Source organism: Rana temporaria, chromosome 4, assembly GCF_905171775.1.
Source record: "Rana temporaria chromosome 4, aRanTem1.1, whole genome shotgun sequence".
NCBI classification, from domain to species: domain Eukaryota; kingdom Metazoa; phylum Chordata; class Amphibia; order Anura; family Ranidae; genus Rana; species Rana temporaria.
In genome coordinates this window covers 166,448,485-166,474,186 of record NC_053492.1, presented here as the reverse complement: position 1 = coordinate 166,474,186, position 25,702 = coordinate 166,448,485, and the positions used below count along the sequence as shown (strand labels likewise).

Sequence of the window (25,702 nt, the reverse complement as noted above, 5' to 3'; positions counted from 1 at the left end):
CTCACCATCACAGGAAAAGACTGCACAGCACCGCTGCCCGCCCTCAGTACACAGCGTGTGTGAGAGGAGGAACAACCGTGAGGTAAACCGCGAGGAGACCTGTGCTGCGCGCCGTAGAGACCAGCACACGATGGCCGACCGCAATAGTAACCTGCGCTATAGGGCAGCTACAACAAAATGGCCGCCAATTGGATTGTCAATAGTAACTGAAAATCACCCAAAAAATGGCGACAGCGCTGCGGCAAAATGCAGCATTTTGAACAGTGAAAGCCCGAAGAGGCTAAACAGTGTCCAAACTCCTCTTTTAAAAAGACCCCAGCAGTAAAAAGAAACACACCGCAGTCCCCTTAGTAAGGTGCCCCCCCTCAGTAATGTAATGCAGCAGAGGGAAAAGGAGCAGGGAAGGGAGGATAGGAGGACCCCCGAACCCCAGGAATGCCCAGCCATACCAACCCACCGAAGCGGGAGGGACTGTACTTTTCCCTGTCCAAGCGAGGACTCACTGGCGCATTCCTGACAGGCCTACAACCGCAATGGAGGTAGCCGTTGGCCCGGTCCACTGTAAGTGAGACAACACCACAGCCCAGTCATGTGTGGACCTCGGAGCAAAGCTCACCGGCCACCCCAGCAGTCATGGGGTATGTCGTGGCAGACCCAGCCTCTTTGCAAAGGTGTGCTCACGCTCGCTGGCCGGACTGAGTAGACTACAAGGATCTATATATCCAGCCTGTCTCTCAGCCGACAGTTGATAGAAGATTCTTTCAAGAAAAAATTAAATAAAATACATTTTTTCCTCAGAGCGCTGGGCATAAAGGGAGCCATATGTCCTTCTCCTTTGCTAGGGAGAACGAAACTGAGGCTGCATACTGCAGGGAGGAGGGTTATGTCTGGAGGGATCACCCCCTGGGCGGGGCTGTTTAACTCTGTTAAAGTAACATGTATTTAATTATCTAACATGTTTCTGCCTAGTCCTCTCCTGTAAACAGGGAACATAAACCACTTGTCAAGATTTAAAGGAGCTGTGTCCGTCCATGGACGATAAGAGAAATGTAGCTGGACAGCTGTGAGTGAACACATTTCTAAAGCAGATTTTTAGAACAGAACTTGAATTGCATAGTCATCACTACTCTAAAAGTCCACCATGCAATACTGTACCAGAGGTTGCAGCAGCTTCAGCCCCCTCTTCATTAACCTCCAAATAAGACTTGTGAACCGCTTTGTCCACGTAAAGGTCTTTGTGTTCTGGAAATAAGCATACAGGTAAAACGGGTTAGCTTTCTCGTTACTTTCCGCGTGTTCAGGTATGTATTAAACAAGAATGGAGAGAGTGAATGTCCAAAACATAGATTACATTTTTGGAGTAGATTAGCAAAATAAGTTTAACTTATGAAAAGAAAATGTAAAGTAAACCTGGGCGAAACATAGCAAGGAAAAAAAAATGCATACACAGTCTTTCAGTGCATGGCAAAATGGTTAGCAGATCCAGAAACGGTGCTCACGTGACTGCTCTTTTCTCTCCTCTCCTGGGCAGAGAGCTACAGTGGGAGGGGTCGAGAACTCAACGTCAGTCAGGAAAAGGGGAGGAGAGAGGCGAGCAGTCACGTGAGCGACGGGAGGCGCTGTGAAATAAGACAGAAATCAGCATTTGTTTTATGCAGTGGGACACATGTCCATATTTAACAGAAGGGATTGTATGATTGTATCATGTTTTTTTAGCAGCAGGAAGGGAAACAGAGTGACACTGTCACTAGCTGACAGGCGGGGGGGTACACAGGAGAGCTGCAGATGACGGAGTCACGTAAACGGACCAGTGTCAGGGCTCAGCAGCCATGATAAACTGTGGTCAGTTTACAGGAGGGGGGGCAGGAACCAGGCATGGTCAGCCAGGTACTTTATATGTTACAGGGGGCAAAATTACACAGCACAGGCACTGCGCTGTATAACATGCTTTAAGGAAACACTTTTTCTTTTTAGGGTAACAAAACACTTTTAATGATGCTGCTCCTCACATTAAAATTACAACTGAAGTCTAAATAAAAAAAAAAAAATGCAAGCAGGCAAATTCCTTACTGCAGAAGCGACACACAATGGTTATTTTCTAAAACTGTAAAGTAAAAAATGTGGTGCAACTCTGCATAGAAACCAATCAGCTTCCAGGTTATATTGCCAAAGCTTAATTGAACAAGTTGAATTTAGAAGCCGATTGGCTACCATGCACAGCTGCACCAGTTTAAGTAGATCTCCCCCACTGCTCCGTCTGCAAAAAAATAAAAATCTGCCTGCTCATAGTCTTCATTAAATGTAAACTGAGCTGTGCATATGCAGCTTAGTTTACATTACTGCCATGGTGCCTGTATGCCAGGATGACTGAACATCTGCGCATTCACAGCATTTGCATTTTCCCATGCCGGCCAATCACAACTGCTAAAGATCGTCACTTAGAGCAGGCCAAGGAAAAGATGCTGACTCTAGTGGAAGAACCCACAGACATTGGGCTAATGGAGCAGATGTAAATGCTAAAGACTTTAGTTCCACTTTAAAGTTTTATGTCAACAGATTTTTGAGCATATCAAACAGGTTTTCGAATTTCTATACAAGGTTAAGGAAATGCAAAACATGCTTGAAGCAGGTAACATGAAAAATCAGAAGAAGGTCAAATGCACCTGTCGCTTGTTAATTTTTAATGATCTCCGAAGCATTTTAAAATTATATCAAAATGATGTGATTGACATAATCCTAAAGCCAGTCAACACAGGCTCTGAAGGTTCAATGGGAACCTCAGAATTGGAGGGGTTGTGCCCATTGCAGCATCCCAGGCGCCTCCCAGAGCCTACACTCCTTCTCCAACCTCCTCTCCCAGCTCGCTGTGACTGGAACAGGAAGAAAACAGGCTGACCGAGGACGAGTGGATCAGAAACACGCGTACCCACAGACAGGGGCTGGGACAGTAGGGACTGCAGGCAGGGCTAGGGGGTCTCTCTTTCCGACCTCTCTTTCACCCTCCCTCACCACTCTCTCAGCCACCCCCTCTCTCTCTTTTTTACCCCTTTTTATCCACCCCCTCTCTCTCTCTCTCTCTCTCTGATGTAAGAGGGAGGCTCTCTGGGGACCCTGATGTCAGGGGGAAGGCTCTCTGGGGACCCTGTCAGGGGGAAGGCTCTCTGGGGACCCTGTCAGGGGGAAGGCTCTCTGGGGACCCTGATGTCAGGGGGAAGGCTCTCTGGGGACCCTGATGTCAGGGGGAAGGCTCTCTGGGGACCCTGATTATATATACAATTGTTTTATTAATTATAGTAAATGCACTGCAAAAAAAAAAAAAAACACAGTAATACATTTTTTGATTTTTAACTACTTGAGACCCGGGCGTATGTCAAAAGATGGCCTCACTGTGGCTCTATAAATCCGGGAGGACGTCTTTTGACGTCCTTGCATCCTCCGGCCACTGGGGGGCGCGCTCGCGCCGGCGAGTCCCCGAGATGCCGATGCGCGTGCCTAGCGGCCGCGATGTCCACCAGGTACCCGCGATCGACAATGACAGAGCAGGGACGTGGAGCTCTGTGTGTAAACACAGAGCTCCACGTCCTGTCAGGGAGATACATAGGGACACAGCATCGGTCACCTCCCCCAGTCAGTCCCCTCCCCCCCACAGTAAGAATCACTCCCAGGATACACATTTAACCCCTTCCTCGCCCCCTAGTGTTAACCCCTTCCCTGCCAGTCACATTTATACAGTAATCAATGCATTTTTATAGCACCGTTTGCTGTATTAATGTGAATGGTCCCAAAAATGTGTCCGATGTGTCTGCCGCAATATCGCAGTCCTGACAAAATTCTATCTCCTATTTTGTAGCCACTATAACTTTTGCGCAAACCAATCACTATACGCTTATTGCGATTTTTTTTGTTTTACTAAAAATATGTAGAATACATATCGGCCTAAACTGAGAAAAAAAATATCCAATTTAAAAAAAAAAAAAAACTATTTATTATAGCAAAAAGTAAAAAATAGTGTTTTTTTTCAAAATTGTCGCACTTTTTTGTTTATAGCGCAAAAAATGTAAACCGCAGAGGTGATAAAATACCACCAAAAGAAAGCTCTATTTGTGGGAAAAAAAGGACGTCAATTTTGTTTGGGAGGCACGGCGCACGACCGCGCAATTTTAATTTAAAGCGACGCAGTGCTGAAAGCTGAAATTTCGCCTGGGCAGGAAGGGGGTATATGTGCCCAGTAAGCAAGTAGTTAAAAGGTGAACTTATCCTTTATTGCACTCGGTGGTAACACAAGTGCGCTACTGTTACTATAAATGGGCCCTTGAAATTCCAGAAAAAAAATAATTGTATCAACTGAAGCTGCATTAAAACGTTGATGTTTATCAAATGGTCTCACTGTAATTTTATTTTTTCTTTAAACCAGAGCTTCAGCGCTAAGCTAATATCCTTATCTTCAGGCATTAGAGAGGAATTGCTGCTATGTGTGTATGAGTAGCAGCCCTGCTGCAGCGCTCAGGCAAACTCCCTTGCCAACAATGTTTTTATATATTCTCAATTAAAATAATATTTTTTTTCCCTCTGAAACCTTAATTGGGGCTTTTTGTGGCCAGGACCGACTACTATAATACCAACTACTGGGCAGTAAAAAAAACACTTAGCTTCGCCTTCAAAAATAGTATATAGTAGTGGTCATTTTTCTTTCAGAATTTGAGCAATTTTAATAAAGCGATAACTGCGATTCTTTTTACAGCAGCTCACAATATTACCGTAAATGGTCCCTTTTAACACTGAGGGGAATTACTTCTAAAATGATTGTAAAATGAAGCTTAGATAAATTAAAGCAGTTACTCTTACACACCGCACATTTTATAATTTGCACACATGCAAAAGAGCAAATTTATTTTGGATTATTCTGAAGCATACAAAACAAATAAGACCTGTGTGGATATTACTCAGTACATTATTAATGCGCTGTGTCATATAATAAATAATAAAGATAAATGCAAGCTATAAAGTACAGTGACAACAAAATGAGCAGGAAAATGGAAGTTACAAATACCACAGCGGTATCATACCGGATATTGCAGACAGATCAGCTTTTCTTCCGAATATCTCTACGATGCCAAGTCTTGTCAGCACATCCTTCAGATTGACTGTCTCCTCAACTTTGAACCTGCAAGACAAGTTATCCAAGATCAAAGCAGTGTTCTGCCAAAATGTTTCCACCATGATATAGGCAACTGAGCACAAATACAATCTACTGAGAATACTGAACATTGCTGATTAAAAAAAAAATACAAATAATTTATATATATATATATATATATATATATATATATATATATATATATATATATATATATATATATATATATATATATATATATATATATATATATATATATATATATATATATACACACACACACACACACACACACACACACATATATACACTGTATATATACACACACACACACACACTCCTGGTGCTCCACTTTCTTCCCCACAGTCAGTAAACATACTTGTATGGCTGAATCTGCCCTAGTAAACAGGTGCCTGTGTGTGTGAATAAAGTAGGGCCGAAACAACTAATGGATTAATCGACAACTAATCGATTATGAAAATAATCGATTACAATTTTCATAATCGATTAATCGGCCAGTAACAGAATGGTGTTAAAATGACTACAATTAAGCCCTTTATAGTACAAAAAAGCAAATCGCTACTGTAAATATTACTTTCACTGTCCCACAGTAAAAAAAAAATGAACCCCTTACAGTAGCGATTATTTGCTCTTTTTGTACTTATTTTAGTTTTTTTAACCCCATTATGTTACTAAACATCTCAGGCCTGGGTCACACCTGTGTTTTTTGGTGCTTTTTGCAGAAACACACTACAGTTCAGTTACATGTTTTCCTATGGGACACGTTCACATCCATGATTTTTTTTCAGCTGTTGCGTATTTGGAAAGGGCGAGGACTTTTTAAACACAAAACGGTGCTATTTTTTTTTTTTTGGTTCAATATACTTCAATGGAGAAGCTGCAGAAAAGCATTTAATGTGTTTATGCGGAAATTTGTCTTTTGTAATCTGCCCAACAACAAATTGGCCCAAAAAAAAATTGTTTTTTTCTTTTAAGGCTATTATCCGATTAATCGAAACAATAAATCGGCCAACTAATCGATTATGAAAATAATCGTTAGTTGCAGCCCTAGAATAAAGTGGGAACATTGCACTAAAAAAATAGGAACAGAAATTGATGCATAGAATGCATTAGGATAAACCTTATGTCTTTACAACCACTTTAAGTTAATAAATGTTATATTCACCCGCTCTATGCAATGGTTTTGCACAGATCAGTCCTGAACCTCCTCTTCTTGAGTCCCCCTCTGGAGTTCTCGTCTCCCCTTCACAGAATGTGGGCTCTCTGCTCACAGGATATATATATATATATAATTCTCTCTCTCTCTCTCTCTCTCTCTCTCTCTCTCTCTCTCTCTCTCATATATCGTATTTATCGGCGTATAACACGCACCCTAACTTTAAGAGGGAAGTTTCAGGAAAAAAAATTCCACAGCCCCCTGCGTATAACACGCAGGCACATTTTTACCCTCTTTTTCATGGTAAAAAAAGTGAGCGTTATACGCCAATAAATACAGTATATATATACATACATATACACACACTTAATGTGCATATTTTACAACCCTACCCACACAATCCTCCCAAAATCTTATGCCGCGTACAGACCATCACTTCAGGTGATGAAAAAAAAACGAAGTTTTTAAAAACGTCAATTTAAATGACCGTGTGTGGGGGAAAACGTCGTTTTATGTCTTGTGAAAAACGACAAAAAAAAATGAAGCATGCTTCAATTTTTTGTGTCGTTTTTCAAAACGTCATTTTTAGTTTCACAAAAAATCACAGTGTGTAGCAAAAAACGACGTTTAAAACAACGTGTTTAAACCCGCGCATGCCCAGAAGCTAGTTATGAAGCGAGCTTCAATGGAAAAGAGTGGGGAACGTAACCTCGCTTTGCTAGAGCATTGTGGAAACAACGATGGTGTGTAGGCAACGTCGTTTTTGAAAATTGAAGTTTCAAAAACTTTGTTTTTTACTTCACAAAAAAATTAGTTTTTTTCTATCACATAAAGTGATGGTGTGTACTCGGCGTAAGAACGTTCCGTGTCATTACTTTTGTACTCTCCCCCAGTGCTCTATATTGAGGTGGGATCCAGATGGTTCCACCCAACTGTGTTTTACTCATTCTTTTCCTTTGTCCACTTCATCACTATTAATACTGCTTTATAATATTTTTTTTAAATCTGGTACTTTTAAACCACCCTGCATTTTGTCTCTCTTTAGTAACAAGAGTGAGATTCTCGGTTTCCTACTCTGCCATATGAACTTAGTTATTATATTTTCAAGTGTTCTAAAGTATGTCTGGGGTAGAAAATGGGCATCATTTCAAATTTGTACATGATTTTTGGGACTATTATCATCTTTATATTTATTCTTCCTATCCATGAGCGATACCTTAAGCCTATTTTTCTTACTTCCAATTTTATTTCATTTAATAATGGAATATAGTTTGCCTGGTATATTCTCCCTAAGGATGGCGTCAATTTTATTCCTAAATATGTTAATTCTGTCTTCCATGTTAATTTAAATTCTTGCTGTAAACCCCCATTCTTCTTGGGGTTTTTTTGTATTTATATTTAAAATCTCTGACTTAGTAAGGTTTATTTTTAAATTTGACAATTCACCATAATATTTCATAGTCTTCATTAAATTGGGCATTGTAATCCTGGGGTTAGAAACATAACAGGGGAGATAGATTTCCATTTACCTTTACTTTTGCAGTGGGATGTTTGTATAATACCCCAATCCATTGGAGCATCCTTGGGCCTATCCCCATAGCTTCCAAGGTACTCATAAATCCCCAGTCTACCCCGTCAAACACTTTTTCTGCATCGATCGACAGGAGAAGACCAGGGACATTTCCCTCTCCGATTTCCTGAAGCAAGAGCAGTGTTCTCTTACTTCCCTACTAGGGATGAACCCCACCTGGTCCGTGTGTACCAGGTCAATCATCAGAACCTTCATTCTAGTTGCCAGTATTTTTGTAAATAATTTTGTATTGGCATTCAGCAAGGAAATTGGTTGATAACTTGAGCACTGGGTACTATCTTCTCCCTCCTTTGGAATGATTGTAATTGAGGCCAACAACGCTTCTCTTCACATTTCATAGTTTACTCCCAATCCATTCATACAGGGAGTGCAGAATTATTAGGCAAATGAGTATTTTGACCACATCATCCTCTTTATGCATGTTGTCTTACTCCAAGCTGTATAGGCTCGAAAGCCTACTACCAATTAAGCATATTAGGTGATGTGCATCTCTGTAATGAGAAGGTGTGTGGTATAATGACATCAACACCCTATATCAGGTGTGCATAATTATTAGGCAACTTCCTTTCCTTTGGCAAAATGGGTCAAAAGAAGGACTTGACAGGCTCAGAAAAAATAGTGAGATATCTTGCAGCACTCTTAAAATTGCAAAGCTTCTGAAGCGTGATCATCGAACAATCAAGCGTTTCATTCAAAATAGTCAACAGGGTCGCAAGAAGCGTGTGGAAAAACCAAGGCGCAAAATAACTGCCCAAGAACTGAGAAAAGTCAAGCGTGCAGCTGCCAAGATGCCACTTGCCACCAGTTTGGCCATATTTCAGAGCTGCAACATCACTGGAGTGCCCAAAAGCACAAGGTGTGCAATACTTAGAGACATGGCCAAGGTAAGAAAGGCTGAAAGACGACCACCACTGAACAAGACACACAAGCTGAAACGTCAAGACTGGGCCAAGAAATATCTCAAGACTGATTTTTCTAAGGTTTTATGGACTGATGAAATGAGAGTGAGTCTTGATGGGCCAGATGGATGGGCCCATGGCTGGATTGGTAAAGGGCAGAGAGCTCCAGTCCGACTCAGACGCCAGCAAGGTGGAGGTGGAGTACTGGTTTGGGCTGGTATCATCAAAGATGAGCTTGTGGGGCCTTTTCGGGTTGAGGATGGAGTCAAGCTCAACTCCCAGTCCTACTGGCAGTTTCTGGAAGACACCTTCTTCAAGCAGTGGTACAGGAAGAAGTCTGCATCCTTCAAGAAAAACATGATTTTCATGCAGGACAATGCTCCATCACACGTGTCCAAGTACTCCACAGCGTGGCTGGCAAGAAAGGGTATAAAAGAAGAAAAACTAATGACATGGCCTCCTTGTTCACCTGATCTGAACCCCATTGAGAACCTGTGGTCCATCATCAAATGTGAGATTTACAAGGAGGGAAAACAGTACACCTCTCTGAACAGTGTCTGGGAGGCTGTGGTTGCTGCTGCACGCAATGTTGATGGTGAACAGATCAAAACACTGACAGAATCCATGGATGGCAGGCTTTTGAGTGTCCTTGCAAAGAAAGGTGGCTATATTGGTCACTGATTTGTTTTTGAATGCCAGAAATGTATATTTGTGAATGTTGAGATGTTATATTGGTTTCACTGGTAAAAATAAATAATTGAAATGGGTATATATTTTTTTTTGTTAAGTTGCCTAATAATTATGCACAGTAATAGTCACCTGCACACACAGATATCCCCCTAAAATAGCTAAAACTAAAAACAACCTAAAAACTACTTCCAAAAATATTCAGCTTTGATATTAATGAGTTGTTTGGGTTCATTGAGAACATGGTTGTTGTTCAATAATAAAATTAATCCTCAAAAATACAACTTGCCTAATAATTCTGCACTCCCTGTATATGAGCATAATTTTAGGTACCAAGTTTTCCTTGAATTTCTTATAATACATATCATCCTTCGATTTTGCTTTTAAATGTCCTTATTTCTTCTGAGAAATTCTCACTTCCTGTTCTTCTGTCTGTAACTCCACACAGTAATGCAAAGCTTTCTCCCTGTTGTGGAGAAAGCCTCTTGAGGGAAGAGGGGACGAGCAGGAGTGTCAGGACACTCTCTACTTTGCAGATAGAGAAAGGAGCTGTGTGCCATGCCCCCTCCCCCCTCAAGAGGCTTTCTCCACACCAGGGAAAAAGCCTTGCATTACTGTGTGGAGTTACAGACAGAAGAACAGGAAGTGAGAATTTCTCAGAAGAAATAAGGACATTTAAAAGCAAAAATTAAAGGATGAGGTAAGTGAAGGAGGACTGCACTAAGGTAAAGGAAGCCATTTAGAGGAATCCAATTTACCTTTACAAACCCTTTAATCTTTTCAGGTCTCACTGTATCCTGTTGACCATTTGGTTTTATTGAATACAGTGACCCATAATAATTTTGAAACACTTGCCATTTCTGTTGAAAATACCATCTCCGGAGTTCTATTTTGTATTTTTTTTCTATATAATTTAACACAGGATTTTATTGACAGCAGCAGGAGTCAGTGGCCAAGGCAAGCAGGAGCCAACACCAAGCTTGTGAGAGCAGGGAGACAGGAGAGAAGATGACACATGGGCACAGTGCTGGATTAATACAAGACGTCAGTAATTATTTAAAAAAGGGGAGCAATTGACTGCAAGTGGAACATTTTTTTTTTTGCTTTAATGCAGGGAATGCAATAAGGTAAAAAATGTCTTACCTATAGAATCACTTTAAAATGTCTTACTACACCACATTGGAGGCCCTCCATCTGGACTGAGAAGGGAACTAGCTGGGAGAGAGCAACCGTGGGAAGTCTGCACTATATGCCATACAAACCCGGAGGGGGAATAGGAGCTGGTGAGTGGGGACCCTTGAGGGGGAGCACCGGAGCCACTTGCGTATACACCATCTGTGATATATAAGCACCTTCCTCACCAAGAGCCTGCATTTCCTATTCCCGGCTGGATCCTTGGAACTTTGATCATTTTTGCTTGTTATACCAACACTCTTGGATGGACTTTGGCACTTAAGTAGTGCGTAGTGTGTATCTAATTTTTCCCTTTTACACCACCACGTCCGATAGATACATTGTACCTGTATCTTAAAGGGTGCTGATAGTTGTGTATACTGTCATTTATCAATTGTTTATTGACTTTATATATCGTTTATCTGGTGGATTTTTTACACCTATAGGAATTTTTTCTAAATATATATATATATATATATATATATATATATATATATATAGGGTTATCTCATATTTTATTATTGGAAATTATTAGTCACATATATGTCATAATTGTGTATTCACGGATATCACACATTTTCACTTTTTGACACTACAGGGATTGTGGAGATCCCCTTCACACTTTTCTTTAATACTTGGGATAATACAGGCAATTTGCCTTGTTTTCCCCTTTTCTTTGCACACTGGACATATATTGTCTTTATTAGACCTCTTTGCAGAGGCCGACCCCTTAACACTATCTGTGTTGTATATAGGGTAGGCAGCACCATCACCCCTTTCCTTTTACCTTTTTGCATACCCCAGTGGGGAGTGTATTTAGGGGGGGCAGCTGCCTTCATTTATCATTTATTATTTACACTTAATATCATTTATATCCTAAGCGCAGGTTTGTTATTTTATAATTAACTTTAAAATGTCTCGTTTCCTTTGACATATTTTCCAGAGTTGTTTCTCTGAAAAAGTGTTAGAGTTTTTTTTTTTCTCTTTCTCCACCAATGGCATATCAGAATTTCAGGAGCGACTAGTATTAAAGCACAACCAAAACATGCCGATTAATCAAGGCATGCATCTACCAACTCTCACAGTTGGTAGCATGCCTACGTCAGCTCTCAATTGGACTGTCAAGCCATCAAATCACAGGTGTCTTAGCTGATCACATGTGCAGCACCATGGCAACTGCAGATCAAACAGAGGCTAAGATGGCAGGTTCTTTGGCTGTATATGGATAGAAGGGTTTAGATTTACGGTCACCATACACTGCAGTATTACAGTGATAAGACTCTGACATTCGCCCATCCATGAATCCATTGCAATTTTCTACACACTTTGGCCAATGTCTTGTGTGTAACTCATGTTATAAAACATAATGGTAAAAAAGTGGTGGCTCAGTCACATTTGTACTGTATGAAAATACAAAAAAATAAAATAATTAACTTGAAGAAATTTGGAAGAAAATATTTGCTACCCCTTAGCCATGGATACTGTATGTTTTATAGACATGCAGGTGCACCATTTTGCAGGCTGGGGTAAGGGAATCCACTCGATATCATTTGATAAGTTTATGCGTGTGAGAGGTTGCTCTATTAGAGGTGCTAGAGTAGACTTTTTACACTTTAGGTGATACCCCTATTTTTCCAATTGTTACATTTCAAGAGTGGTTAAAGGATAAATTAATTTAATTATTTTACACATATTAGGGGTAAGTATATGTATTAAGAAGTGGAAAAATTAGACAAATTTGCCCTCTGTAAACAATGTAGTATTTAAAGATATAAATAATAGAATTACATAATTTCCTAAAATTATTTCAACAGCTACAGGAAACGTTCTCTATACCTAAACAAAGCTTTAATCAATAATTCCAACTGTGTCATGCAATAAGCTCAGAGGAGATATTATGGGATATTAGAAGATCCTAGTCGAATAGGATGTGGTGTCTGCTCAGAGGGCTTGAATTCCTCTGTATACAACAAACAATTCCATAAATGTCCACTACAATTTCCCCTAAAATGCAGAGAGCAATAGATTCAAGATATAGGCAATGGGATTGATTTACTTAAATCAAATAGACTGTCCACTTTGCAAGTGCAGTTGCATTCATTTTCCCCAGAGCTTGGTGAATGCTCAAGGCACACGTGTTCATCATTTGAGTGAGCAGTTTCTATTACTCTTAATATAACTGCAATAAATAATCGCTAATGTTTTGATTCCCAAAGTACTAGAAAAGGTATTCTATTTCGATTTTCATTATTCAACTTTCATAAGACAGGGTGGTTCTCCGAAACTGCATGGGTTAGGTAGTTCGGTGTTCTTGACTTACGGTCCTGGAGTCCCGAGTTCAAAATGTGGACAATTTTTGCAGGATTTCTACATGTTTCCCCTAGATTTATGTATTTCTTGCACAATGCAAAAACATACAAGTAGTAAGAAGCTTTCCACACTGTGGCCCTAATGTACATTTTTATATACCGTATTTTCCGGCGTATAAGGCCTCGTACAGACGACCGAACATGTCTGCTGAAACTGGTCCGCTGACCAGTTTCAGCAGACATGTTTGGTCGTCTGTACGGCCGACCGGACAAATGTCCGGCGGATCGGACAGGTTTCCAGCGGACAAATGTTTCTTAGCATGCTAAGAAACATGTCCGCTGGAACCATGTCCGTCGGACATGTTCGGTCGTCTATACAGACTCATCGTACATGTCCGATCGGCCGCCATCCCTCGCATGCGTCGAAGCATTGGCCACGTCACCGCGCTGTCTGTCCGTGCGGATTTCTGTCTGATGGTGTATACAACCATCAGACAGAAATCTCCGGGCGGACATGTCCGCTGAAAACGGTCCGGCGGACCGATTTCAGCGGACAGTCCGCTCGTCTGTATGGGGCCTTAGACAACTTTTTAACACCTGAAATTGTTCTTAAAAGTCGGGGGTCGTCTTATAGAGAGCCTCTGTTCAGTGTTCCACCTATCACAGATGCCTCCTTGGTCTCGGACGAGAGGGCATCCGTGATAGGCGGAACACTGAACACAATGTCTCCTGGGAAGCTGAGTGTTTCGCCTATCACAGAACAGCACAAGGAGGATTTTGAAAAATGGACGGCCGCGATCTGACAGATTCTGCATGTCAGGGATAAGGTAAGGGATCGTCGAGACATGCAATGGCACAGTGGGGTATGCAGTGACACAGTGAGGCATGTAATGGTGGCACAGTGAGGCATGTAATGGTGGCACAGTGAGGCATGTAATGGTGGCACAGTGAGGCATGTAATGGCACAGTGAGGCGAGGCATGACTAGTAGGAAGGGGGTCATCTTATAAGGTGAGTATATCCCAAAACCAACATTTTAGCTGGAAAATTAGGGGGTCGTCTTATACGCCGCAAATACGGTACCTGTAATTGTGGAATGTACTGTAAACTGTAAGCAGTTTGAGGGCAGGGACTGACACAAATGTTACATACTGATATGGTCTACAGCCCTGCAACTTGTTAAAGCAATATATATTAATAAAAATGTAATACATATATAAATAAACTGACAACTGTAAACTAAAGGCTGTTATCTACAATAGACTAAATTTTTTTTAAAGATAAGTATAATAGTCAGTGCTTAAACAATACAAATAAATAGAAGGCTGCTAGCAATAGGTCAGCATACAAAAAAAATGTATAAAAAAATAGAACAGTAAATAGGGTTCAGCACCTCAACATAGCAACAACAAATTAAATAAGTAAATAATTAAAACGTTTACTATAGACCATGTGCATAAAAACATTAAAGTGAAAAAACACACAAAAAGAAAAACTAAGAAGTGCTTTACACGTCCAGGAATGTCTGTATATTGCTTCCACCATCCAAAAAAGCGGACACCATGTGCAACTGGGAGTAAAAGGGCACTGGTAAGCTGTGGAGTGCAGTCCCCTTTTTTGGATGGTGACAGCAATATACGAACATTTCTGAAAATAAAGGACTATGTTTAATAATGCATGTGTGCGATTATCACTTTTAGGTTTTTTATGCACATGATTTATAGTGGAGGTTTTAAATTTATTGTTTACTTAATTATTTAATTTGTTGTTGCTATATTAAAAAGGCACTGCACATTTATTACTGTTATATTTAGACTAAAACATTTGGTATTGAATAGGCTTGTAAAATAAATTTAACATTTCTTAAGAAACGAAAATGTCACACTATATGCCCATCCAATGGGGGACAATCTATAATGTGTTCCATTTGCTAAAACAAAGTACAATACATTTTGATGAGCAGAAAGGTCAGCTATAAAAAAAACACTTAAATATGCAAACTGATTTTTGCATCACTACTGATCCTCTGATTCATGACTGGTCAACAGCAAATTGCATCAATCTGTCACCACGGAATAAGAATGGTTGAATCCCTCACTGTAGATCATTCAGTGGATGACCTTGACATGTACGATACCCAACACATAGTAAGCAGTTAAAAAAAAAAAGAAAAAAAAGCCATGCAATATATTTTTAGCATGAAGGTAATTACACTCCAGTAAGCGTAGAAATTTGAATATTATTTTTTCAGGACAAAGTGTCCAGTGTCAATTCACAGCTTGAAGAGATTACAAAGCCTGCATGCGCAGAAAAGGGATTCGAGCACCAGAGGTAATGTAGGTAATGCAGATCACCAACAGAGGTAATATAAGACAAGGAATTCAAAACCAATTCTCTAAACACCAAAAATATCAAACAATTATGAATTCTGATATGTACAGAATGGGTCAACCATATGATGGACTCAGCAGACTAAATCATACTAATTAAAAATGCATTATTAGTTCACAGCAGATTTTAAGTACCATCTGGCTAGAGACGATGAATATAAGGTCTGCTCAGCACTTTACAGAGATAATGTATGTTTGCATTTATGTTTACAAAGATCAGCAGTCATTTTTAAAGGCTAAATATATTCACATGTGGTTAGCAACACAGCCAAAGTATTCTATAAATAGCAACATTAGAATCTTGGAAGTGTTAGACAATTAAAAAATTGTTATTAACGTAAACCTGTCAAAAAGCATATGATAAAAAAATGCAGATGTAACCTTTAGTGTGAACTGTATTTTTATACAGTCAGTAGGCCAGTGAAGTTGTATGCACCTTTTGATTTTTTCCCCATATAGCCAAGTCTGGCCTTCCCTATTGTCCACTGACCAGCATGGGGTCTCAAATGGAGGACCAAGCCAAGCTCAACCTTATAACAGTTGCAATTTATAAACTGCATTTCAAAGTGATCAATAGAGACAGAAATTGCATAGGCAGCAGAAGTTACATGCAACTTTTTTTTAAAGTTGAGTCTGGCCTAACTGCAGGCCAATATACCCCATTGTCCATTGATGAACACAGAGGCTCAAAAGTTGGGAGTGTACCAGGCCAAGCTCGGCTTTAAAAAATGATTTTCAAAATGGTCAGTAGATGCGGAAACTGCATAGAAGGCTGAAATTGCATTTAACTTTAAGTTTGAGTCTGGCCCTACCCCTGTCCAATTCCTTTTTGTAAAACACAAACAGAAGAGAGTGTACCATCCTGATGCATTATCCAATGACACATTTATTGATTATCCACATAAAATATACTCACAAGCCATAAAAAAGAGATTTTTAATACAGCTTACCTGTAAAATCTTTTTCTTGGAGTACATCACGGGACACAGAGCGGCATTCATTACTATATGGGTTATATGGAGTACCTTCAGGTGTAGACACTGGCAATCTTCAAACAGGAAATGCCCCTCCCTATATAACCCCCTCCCATAGGAGGAGTACCTCAGTTTTGTAGCAAGCAGTATGCCTCCCAAAATGGTCCTCAAAAAGAGGGGTGGGAGCTCTGTGTCCCGTGATGTACTCCAAGAAAAAGATTTTACAGGTAAGCTGTATTAAAAATCTCTTTTTCTTTATCGTTACATCACGGGACACAGAGCGGCATTCATTACTATATGGGATGTCCCAAAGCAATGCTTACAATGAGGGGAGGGAGAACATCTCCAAGACAAAAGGATTTAATTTAGAGATATACTCAAATCATAATAAATCCAACTTATTTGAGAAAAATAATCTTAAATTTTAAATTTAACTCAAAAAAAGAGGAGCCCCCGGGATCCGAGGGTCTCAAACTGCAGCTTGCAGCACTGCCTGCCCGAAGGCAGTATCAGTATTCCTTCTTACGTCCAACTTGTAGAATTTTGTGAATGTGTGGACAGAAGACCAGGTTGCCGCCTTGCAAACTTGAGCCATAGAGATCTGGTGGTGTGCTGCCCAGGAGGCGCCCATGGCTCTAGTAGAATGAGCCTTTAATGATACTGGAGGAGGCAACCCTTTCAAGCCGTAGGCCTGAGTGATTAATTGCTTGATCCACCTAGAAATGGTGGACTTTGCAGCTGCCTGCCCCTTCTTGGGCCCATCCGGTAGAATAAACAGCACATCTGTTTTTCGGATCTTCTCTGTAGCTTTAAGATAGGCCTTCATGGCCCTGACAATATCCAAGGTATGCAGCAACCCTTCCTTTCTGGAAGTAGGTTTAGGGAAGAAGGATGGTAATACCAAATCCTGGTTCAAATGAAAACTGGATATGACCTTCGGTAGGAAGGAAGGATGAGGGCGGAGAAAGACCTTGTCCTTATGAAATATAAGATATGGTTCCTTACAGGATAAGGCTGCCAGTTCCGAAACTCTTCTTGCGGAAACTATGGCAACCAAAAATACCAACTTCCTTGTCAGTAGAACCAAAGGAACTTCAGCCAACGGCTCAAACGGTTGTTTCTGTAAACTTGACAGGACAAGATTTAAATCCCACGGACAAAGCGGGGATTTAACTGGAGGTTTAATACGTAAGACCCCTTGAAGGAAGGTCTTAACCAGCGAGTGGGTGGCCAGCGGCCGCTGAAACCATACTGACAGAGCAGAAATCTGTCCTTTGATTGTGCTTAATGCCAATCCTTTATCCACTCCTAGCTGGAGAAAACTTAAAACTCTATCAATGGTGAATTTGCGAGGAAGCCATAGCTTGGACTCACACCAGCCTACATAGGCCTTCCAGACCCTGTGATAAATCACCCTAGAGACCGGTTTCCTGGCTCTGATTAGGGTAGAGATTACCTTCTGAGACAGACCTCTACCCCTGAGAATCAAGGATTCAGCTTCCAGGCCGTCAAATTTAGATGCCGTAAGGCAGGGTGGAGGATCGGACCTTGCGATAGCAGGTCTGGCCTTAGAGGCAGAGTCCAAGGGTTTCCCACTACCATCCTTAGGATTAGTGAGTACCATGCCCTTCTGGGCCATGCTGGAGCTACCAGGATGACTGGTATGCGCTCCACCCTGATCCTGCGCAGCAGGCGGGGTAGTAACTGGAGCGGGGGAAACGCATAAAGAAGTTTGAACTGATGCCAAGGGCAAACCAGAGCATCGGTTCCGCAGGCCATCAGATCCCTTGACCGGGACATGAACCTGTCTAGCTTCTTGTTGAGTCTCGATGCCATGATATCCACGTCCGGCACTCCCCATCTTTGGCAGAGTGCTTGAAAGACCTGTGGATGCAGAGACCATTCCCCCGGCCATAGAGTCTGGCGGCTTAAGAAGTCCGCCTGAAAGTTGTCCACTCCGGGAATGAATATTGCCGATATGCAGGGCACATGAGCCTCTGCCCATAGGAGAATCAAGCTCACTTCTCTCTGAGCGGCCTGACTCCTGGTTCCCCCTTGGTGATTTATGTATGCCACTGCCGTGGCATTGTCTGATTGAATTCTCACCGGGAACCCCTGCAATTTCGACGTCCAAGCCCTGAGGGCTAGTCGAACAGCTCTGAGCTCCAAGATGTTGATGGGTAACAGCTTCTTCTGGCTTTGCCCAAATACCTTGGCGAGTGGAACCCTCCACAATTGCTCCCCAGCCCGTCAGGCTGGCGTCTGTGGTCACTATCTTCCAAGCCACTGGGCTGAAAGACCTTCCCTTCAGTAGGTTCTGAGGGTCTAACCACCAACACAGACTTTGCCGGATTCTTGATGAGAGTGGCAACGGGATATCCAAGGCCTGTGGCCTTCTGCTCCATGCTGACAGGATGGCTGCCTGCAGGATGCGAGTGTGGCTCTGGGCGTATGGCACCGCCTCGAAGGTAGCCACCATCTTGCCTAGTAGTCTCATACATAGGCGAATAGTTGGTTCTTTCTTGCTTAGAACCAGTAGGATTAACACCTTGATGGCTTCGACCTTCCTCAGAGGTAGGAACACTCTTTGTTGTTCTGTGTCTAATCTCATGCCGAGATATTCCAATTGCCTTGTGGGCTGGAATGCTGACTTTTCCCGGTTTAGGACCCAGCCGAACCTCTCGAGGTATTGGACCGTGAGGGCCACTGCTCGCTCCAAGCCGGGAGACGAGTGGTCTATGACTAGGAGGTCGTCCAGGTATGCTAGGATCGTGACCCCTTGAATCCTTAGCTTGGCTAGGATTGGAGCTAGAACCTTCGTGAACACGCGGGGGGCCGTAGCCAACCCGAAGGGAAGCGCCACGAATTGGAAATGACGCGAAGCCACCATAAAGCGTAGATATCTTTGATGTGGCTGATAAATTGGAACATGAAGGTAGGCATCCTTTATGTCTATGGACGCCATGAAGTCGTCCTTTTGGAGTGTGGCAGCTGCTGACCGCACGGATTCCATCCGAAATGAGCGGACTTTTAAGTATGCATTTACCATCTTTAGGTCCAAAATTGGCCTGACATCTCCATTGGGCTTTGGGATGATGAATAGGTTGGAGTAGAAACCCAGTCCCTGTTCCAGGACTGGTACCTCTACTATTACTTCCTGGGAAAGTAGATGATCTAGAGCCGATCTTAATGCGGCTCCTTTCTCCAGATCGTTTGGAATCCTCGACTCCTGGAAATGAGGAGGAGGGAACCTTAGGAACTCTAGCTTGTAGCCTGTGGCCACGGAAGACCGTACCCACTCGTCGGGAATGCTGGCTTCCCAAATCTCCGAAAAGAGTCGCAGCCTTCCCCCCACCTTCGTGGGTGGGGGCGCCCCTTCATAAGGTAGACTTGGGGGCTGGTTTTGCTGGTTTGCGAAACCACTGCCTCTTGCCTCTAACAGCCTGTCTTTGTGATCTGCTGTTGAAGCCGAAGTTTGTTCTTGCAGGGGGCCGTCGATACTGCTTGGCATTAGAGGGCCCCTGTCCAGGGGAGGACTGTCGTTTAAACGCAGGCCCCTGAACCTTCTTCTTAGTTGGCAAGAGAGTACTCTTGCCGTTTGAAATGGTCTGAATGTATTTATCTAGGTCTTCTCCGAAGAGCCGACCTCCATGGAAGGGGAACCCTACCAGGAGCTTCTTGCATGGGGGCTCAGCCTCCCAGCTTTTTAACCATAAGAGTCTTCTCATATGGATAAGGGATAACGATAAACGTGACGCTTGCTGGATAGAATCCTTGATAGCGTCTACCGTAAAACAAATGGCCTTAGGGACATCCGAAAATTCTTCTGCCTGCTTGGCAGGAATAAGTTCAAGCATTTGCTTAAATTGATCCGATAAAGCTTGAGCGACTCCAATCGCAGCCACGGCTGGCTGTACTACTGCCCCTGCAGCAGTGAAGGAGTTTTTAAGTAGTGCTTCCAAGCGTTTATCAACTGGATCCTTGAAAACCTGTATGTTTTCTACAGGGCATGTTAACGATTTGTTAACACATGAGATGGCTGCGTCTACTGTAGGAGAAGCCCATCTCTTGGAAAACTTTTCTTCCATAGGATACAAGACAGAAAATTTCTTAGGTGGTAAGAAAACCTTGTCTGGTTTGTTCCAATCTTGGAACAAGACTCCCTCCAATAGAGGATGGATCGGAAACACCGCACTGCTTTGAGGCGCCCTCAGTGAGCCCAAAGCTGACACCGTCGATACCTGGAGATCTGGTATAGGCAGGTTGAATGCCTTATGGACCAAGTCCGTCAAGTCTTGAATCCACCAGCTCTCCCTCAGGGAGACTGCCCCAGACTCCTCTGTATCCGGATCATCGATCCCTGAACCTACTTGGTCCTTGTCCAAGAGGTCGTCCAATTCCCCAGAGGAAAGGACCTCCTCTTCCGAGGGTCCGCGCACGGGTGACGGAGATCTATTCCGCTTACTACCCCGCATAGCTGCGGCTATCATCTTTCCCATGCTTTTCTGCATCTCATTTAAAGAGGTAAGTAACACCTCCTCCGTGACCATCTTAGGGTTGGACTGACCCGCGTCAGCTCCAGCCCCCGATCCCGATGGCCCAACGGCTCCCAGTGGGGAAAGCAGCGGCATAGCTCTATCCGAGACCTCAGACCCTGTGGGGGAATCCCCACCTTTTGTACCCTCTGATTTGTTCTTTGATGCCATGGTACAATACCGAGGTACACCTGCTACTTATTGGTACCTGGGACTTATAAATAGTTAAATGCCCAAACACCTGTTTGGGGAATAAAAAATGTTTCCTCTTCCCCAGATGACACTTTTTTTTTTTTTTTTTTTTTCAATCTAGGCAAGAAAAAACATTCTATCCCCCTGAGTAGTATTGCCAAAGAAAAGCACTATGAGATGGAAAAGAAAAAACAGCCTATTCCTAGGCTAAACCACAATCTTCTGAAGACTGTAGTATTCTTTCTGGCCACTGTGTGTCCTCAGCGCCCCGTGCTTCACTCCAGTCCTTCCTCCCTCAAACCATAGTATCGAATGAGCTGTGGTATCTAAGGAAGGGCCGCCCCTTCCTTAAATCACTGACCCGCCCTTCCCCCCCAGCTAAAACGGCGCCAAATGCGCCTATAAACACGTGCACGCGCGCCGCGCACGTGCCCGCCGACGGGGGGGGTGTATGGGAGGAAGGGCCTCTCTGTTCCTGCAGCCGCAGCCTGGAACACACGAGGAGGACAGCGTTCTGCCTGCTTTGCAGGCATGAGGAAGAGGACTGGATAGAGCATCGCCTGGAGGCTTGCAGGTAAGCATAGCTCTCTGACACACACATACATTGTACACAAAAGGCCCCACTCACAGCTTTTCCAATACTACCAGGGAGGTCACTTTTTTAAGGGGAATAACAACATATAGAGCCATCCTATCTTCATGATATGTGACTGGTTTGCCAGATGCAATGCATAACTTTTAGGCATGTCCCCTGTGACCTCCCAGAAAAAACTTGCTAAGAACCAAGTTCCGCAAGTTTTCCCCTTACTTACCTGCTCCATGCCGCAGGACTTTGCAAAGCAAGAGGCCCAATCTTCCCCCATCTCCGTGGGGATGTCTAGACCTTCAGGCCCTGGGAACCTTCTTCTTCCATGAAGGATCCACTGTCCTGGGCCCATACAGCACCCTGGCAAACAGAAAACATTAGGCGCCCAAAGGTTTTCTAAGTTCTGGGCCCAGGGTCCAGCTCTCTTAAAAAGAAAGCATTATGGGCTATACCCCAAGGGTTTGGGGTCCGGTTACTGACCACTTTAGCGCTCAGGCTTTTTTGGACAGAACCGGTAGCTCACCTAATCCCAAGGATGCGGAGGCAAGCTAAACCATGACTAACACCTAAGACACTGGCGTAAAAACTGAGGTACTCCTCCTATGGGAGGGGGTTATATAGGGAGGGGCATTTCCTGTTTGAAGATTGCCAGTGTCTACACCTGAAGGTACTCCATATAACCCATATAGTAATGAATGCCGCTCTGTGTCCCGTGATGTAACGATAAAGAAAAGGAAATTGCATATCGAGATACACATCCGTAGCCTTAGGCCTCGTACACACGATAGGATAGCCAGAGGACAATGGTCTGAAGGACCGTTTTCATCAGTCCAAACCGATCGTGGGTAGGCCCCATAGGTTATTTAACCTTCGGTCAAAAAAATAAGAACTTGCTTTAAAATGTAACCGATGGACTGGTAACCGATAGGTCAAAACCGATCGTTAGTATGCAAAAGCATCGGTTAAAAACCTACGCATGCTCAGAATTAAGTCGACGCATGCTTGGAAGCATTGAACTTCGTTTTTTTCAGCACGTCGTTGTGTTTTACGTCACCGCGTTCTGACACGATCGTTTTTTTAACTGATGGTGTGTACGCACGACGGACCATCAGTCAGCTTCATCGGATGGACCGATCGTGTGTACGAGGCTTTGGGCCTCGTACACACGATAGGTTAACCAGAGGACAACGGTCTGAAGGACCGTTGTCCTAGGTTAACCTATGAAGCTGACTGATGGTCCGTCGTGCGTACACACCATCAGTTAAAAAAACGATCGTGTCAGAACGCGGTGACGTAAAACACAACGTGCTGAAAAAAATGAAGTTCAATGCTTCCAAGCATGCGTCGACTTGATTCTGAGCATGCGTGGATTTTTAACCGATGGTTGTGCGTACTAACGATCGGTTTTGACCAATCGGTTAGCAATCCATCGGTTAAATTTTAAAGCAAGTTGCCATTTTTGTTGACCTAAGGTTAAATAACCTATGGGGCCTACACACGATCGGTTTGGACCGATTAAAACGGTCCTTCAGACCGTTGTCCTCTGGTTAACCTATCGTGTGTATGAGGCCTTAGGCCCCGTACACACGAGAGGATCGATCCGCTGAAATTGATCCGCATACCGGTTTCAGCGGATAGATCCCCTGGTGTGTACGATCCAGCGGATCTGTTTCCGCGGATTTTTGTCCCCGGGGATGGATTTCCAGCGGATCAAAATTTCTTGACTTGCTAAGAAATCGATCCGCTGGAATCCAGTCCAACGGATTGATCCGCTGGTCTGTACAGACTCACCGGATCAATCCATCCGAATCCATCCCCCGCATGCGTCGTAATGATTCGACGCATTCGTGGAAGTCCTTATATCACAGCGTCGCGCACGTCGCCGCATCATCATCTCGGCGACGGCGCGACACGTCACCGCGGACGGAATTCCGCGGGGATTCTGATCTCATGGTTAGTACAACCATGAGATCAAAATCCGCCAGAGGATTTATCCGCGGAAACGGTCCCCCGGACCGTTTCCGCGGATAAATCCTCTCGTGTGTACTAGGCCTTAGGCTCTGAGGAGGAAGGTACAGCCTTTGAAAACACGCAAGCCAGCTAGGACCCTGCTGAAGTCCTCTTGGGATCTGGATTATGAGTCCTGTGCTACAGATGTGTAGCTCGATAAGTTTCATTTATATGGCTTGTGAATATATTTTATGTGGATAATAAATGTTTCATTGGATAATTCAGTCGGCTAGTCTGCCCGCTTTGGTTTGTGTTTTAGGGCTGGTTCATGTGGCTGCGTGGTGCGAGATCACATGCAATTCGCACCGCACTGCAGTGCAAATCACATGCGATGTCCCTGCAATGCAAATTCAGCCATACAGATAGTATGGCTGAATTTGCATCGCATTCAGACCAAACTCGCACAGGGCTCCTTTTTGTGGTCCGCAGCAGAATTGGATCGCATCGATGTTCACACCCATACAATCCGACTCCTGTCGGAATTTGCAGATTGCACTGTGATATGCGAACCGATTTGGGGGTGTCATTAAATTTTTATTGACACTCCCAGCAGTTGACATAGGGCAGTGTGAACTGCTGCCGGGAGACATGCGATGCGGGAACTCGCAGTGGATTTGCAGGGTTCCAGCATCGCAGCAGTGTGAACTGGCCCTTACAGTTAGTTTCGGGATTCTCCCAGTCCTTAGAGGGTAGTAATGCCTGACGTATTAACCTTGGGTTGTAGAACAGGTACCTATGAAGAACAGCTACCATATCATCACGCACATGCGTAGAAGGCGATTTGTTTTGTACAAACTTTTTCTCCACTAACACACACAGAGATTCAGAAGTTTGAAGGGAAACATGCTGAGGTTGATTTCCTATGAAGAATGAAAGTTTGCAAATAAAAGCAGAGCAGTTTATTCATGTCTGGAATTTTTAGGGAGCAATTTTCACTAAGGGCAACCTCTACTTTTGTAGTATCATATACCCAGTCTGAATTGCCTTCTTTGTAATATTTCAACTTCAGAAAAGTGAATTCTGATTGGTTGCTACACTTATGAACAAGAACTCTTTATAGAATAATGCCAATAATAATAATATAGATACAGTATGTATAAAATGTGCTGCAGTGCAAAAGTGACAGGTGCGCACTACCTAATAATACATTGGCTTTATTCATCTTCATTACATCTGACAGTAAACCTGCCCAGATTCCATTAGAACAATCCTCAGTTCAGTGGTTATCTTCAACACAAAATATTCTTTAGAACACAGATACAATTTTTTTTCCTATTGTACAGCTCATAAATGAAGGCATAAAATCGATCCCGGAGATTTACATTGGCAAGTTATTTTCGCTTTCATACAATGCACACTGTGGGCCTTGTTATTTTAAACCTGAAGAAATGAGTTTCCTGCTAATGTTTTCCTGACGAAGGCTTAGGCAAAAGGAGAACTTATCACTCTTGCTCTTTTGGTTTTCATTCTCTGCAGACATTATCTGGATTCTGCACTTTGCAGAATGCCTCTTCTTAGTCAGTAGATATAAATATTTATAACTATTTATTTAATGCTTTGATAAAATTCCACGCTGTTCGAGCATTTGGAATCAGAAAGCAGCAGTTAATCTCAGAGCCCTAAGTAGGGAAATTACAGAATCACTACATCAAATTTCAATCTTGCTATCCTACAAAATGCCATACATCAAAATGAAATAAAGCAAAAACTGAGCTGGACTTTTTCCTACCAGGGACAGGATTGATTTTTATTCAAGACATTGCTGTAAATTAGTTTCACTACCAACACCCTGATCAGAAAGGAAATATGAATTAGCCATTGTCAAACATGAAGGATCATCTTAATGATTAAGTGGCTTGCCCACTGGACCGAAAGCCTATTTATTGAAAACAATACTTTGTTCAACATGCTGAGCACTCAAAAAGAGGAGTTGGATGGATGTTTTCTTAGCTGGCTAAATGCCTTTCTTCCAACCAACAGCACCCATTGTTCTTAAACATTGTACTCAAGGGCAATGATGATCATAAAGTGAGGTGTTGACTC

At 42.8% G+C, this 25,702-nt stretch overlaps 1 protein-coding gene across 1 annotated transcript in view; it reads right to left on the bottom strand.

Moving 5' to 3' along the window:
- SERPINI1 (serpin family I member 1) overlaps window positions 1–25,702 on the bottom strand; it is a 103,708-nt gene that overhangs the window by 14,938 nt on the left and 63,068 nt on the right. The window contains exons 6-7 of the mRNA XM_040349307.1: window positions 5,067–5,164; window positions 1,156–1,242 (exon numbers count right to left, since the gene is read on the bottom strand). Of these exons, the coding sequence (XP_040205241.1) occupies window positions 1,156–1,242; window positions 5,067–5,164 (185 nt within the window). The remainder of the gene's footprint in view (window positions 1–1,155; window positions 1,243–5,066; window positions 5,165–25,702) is intronic.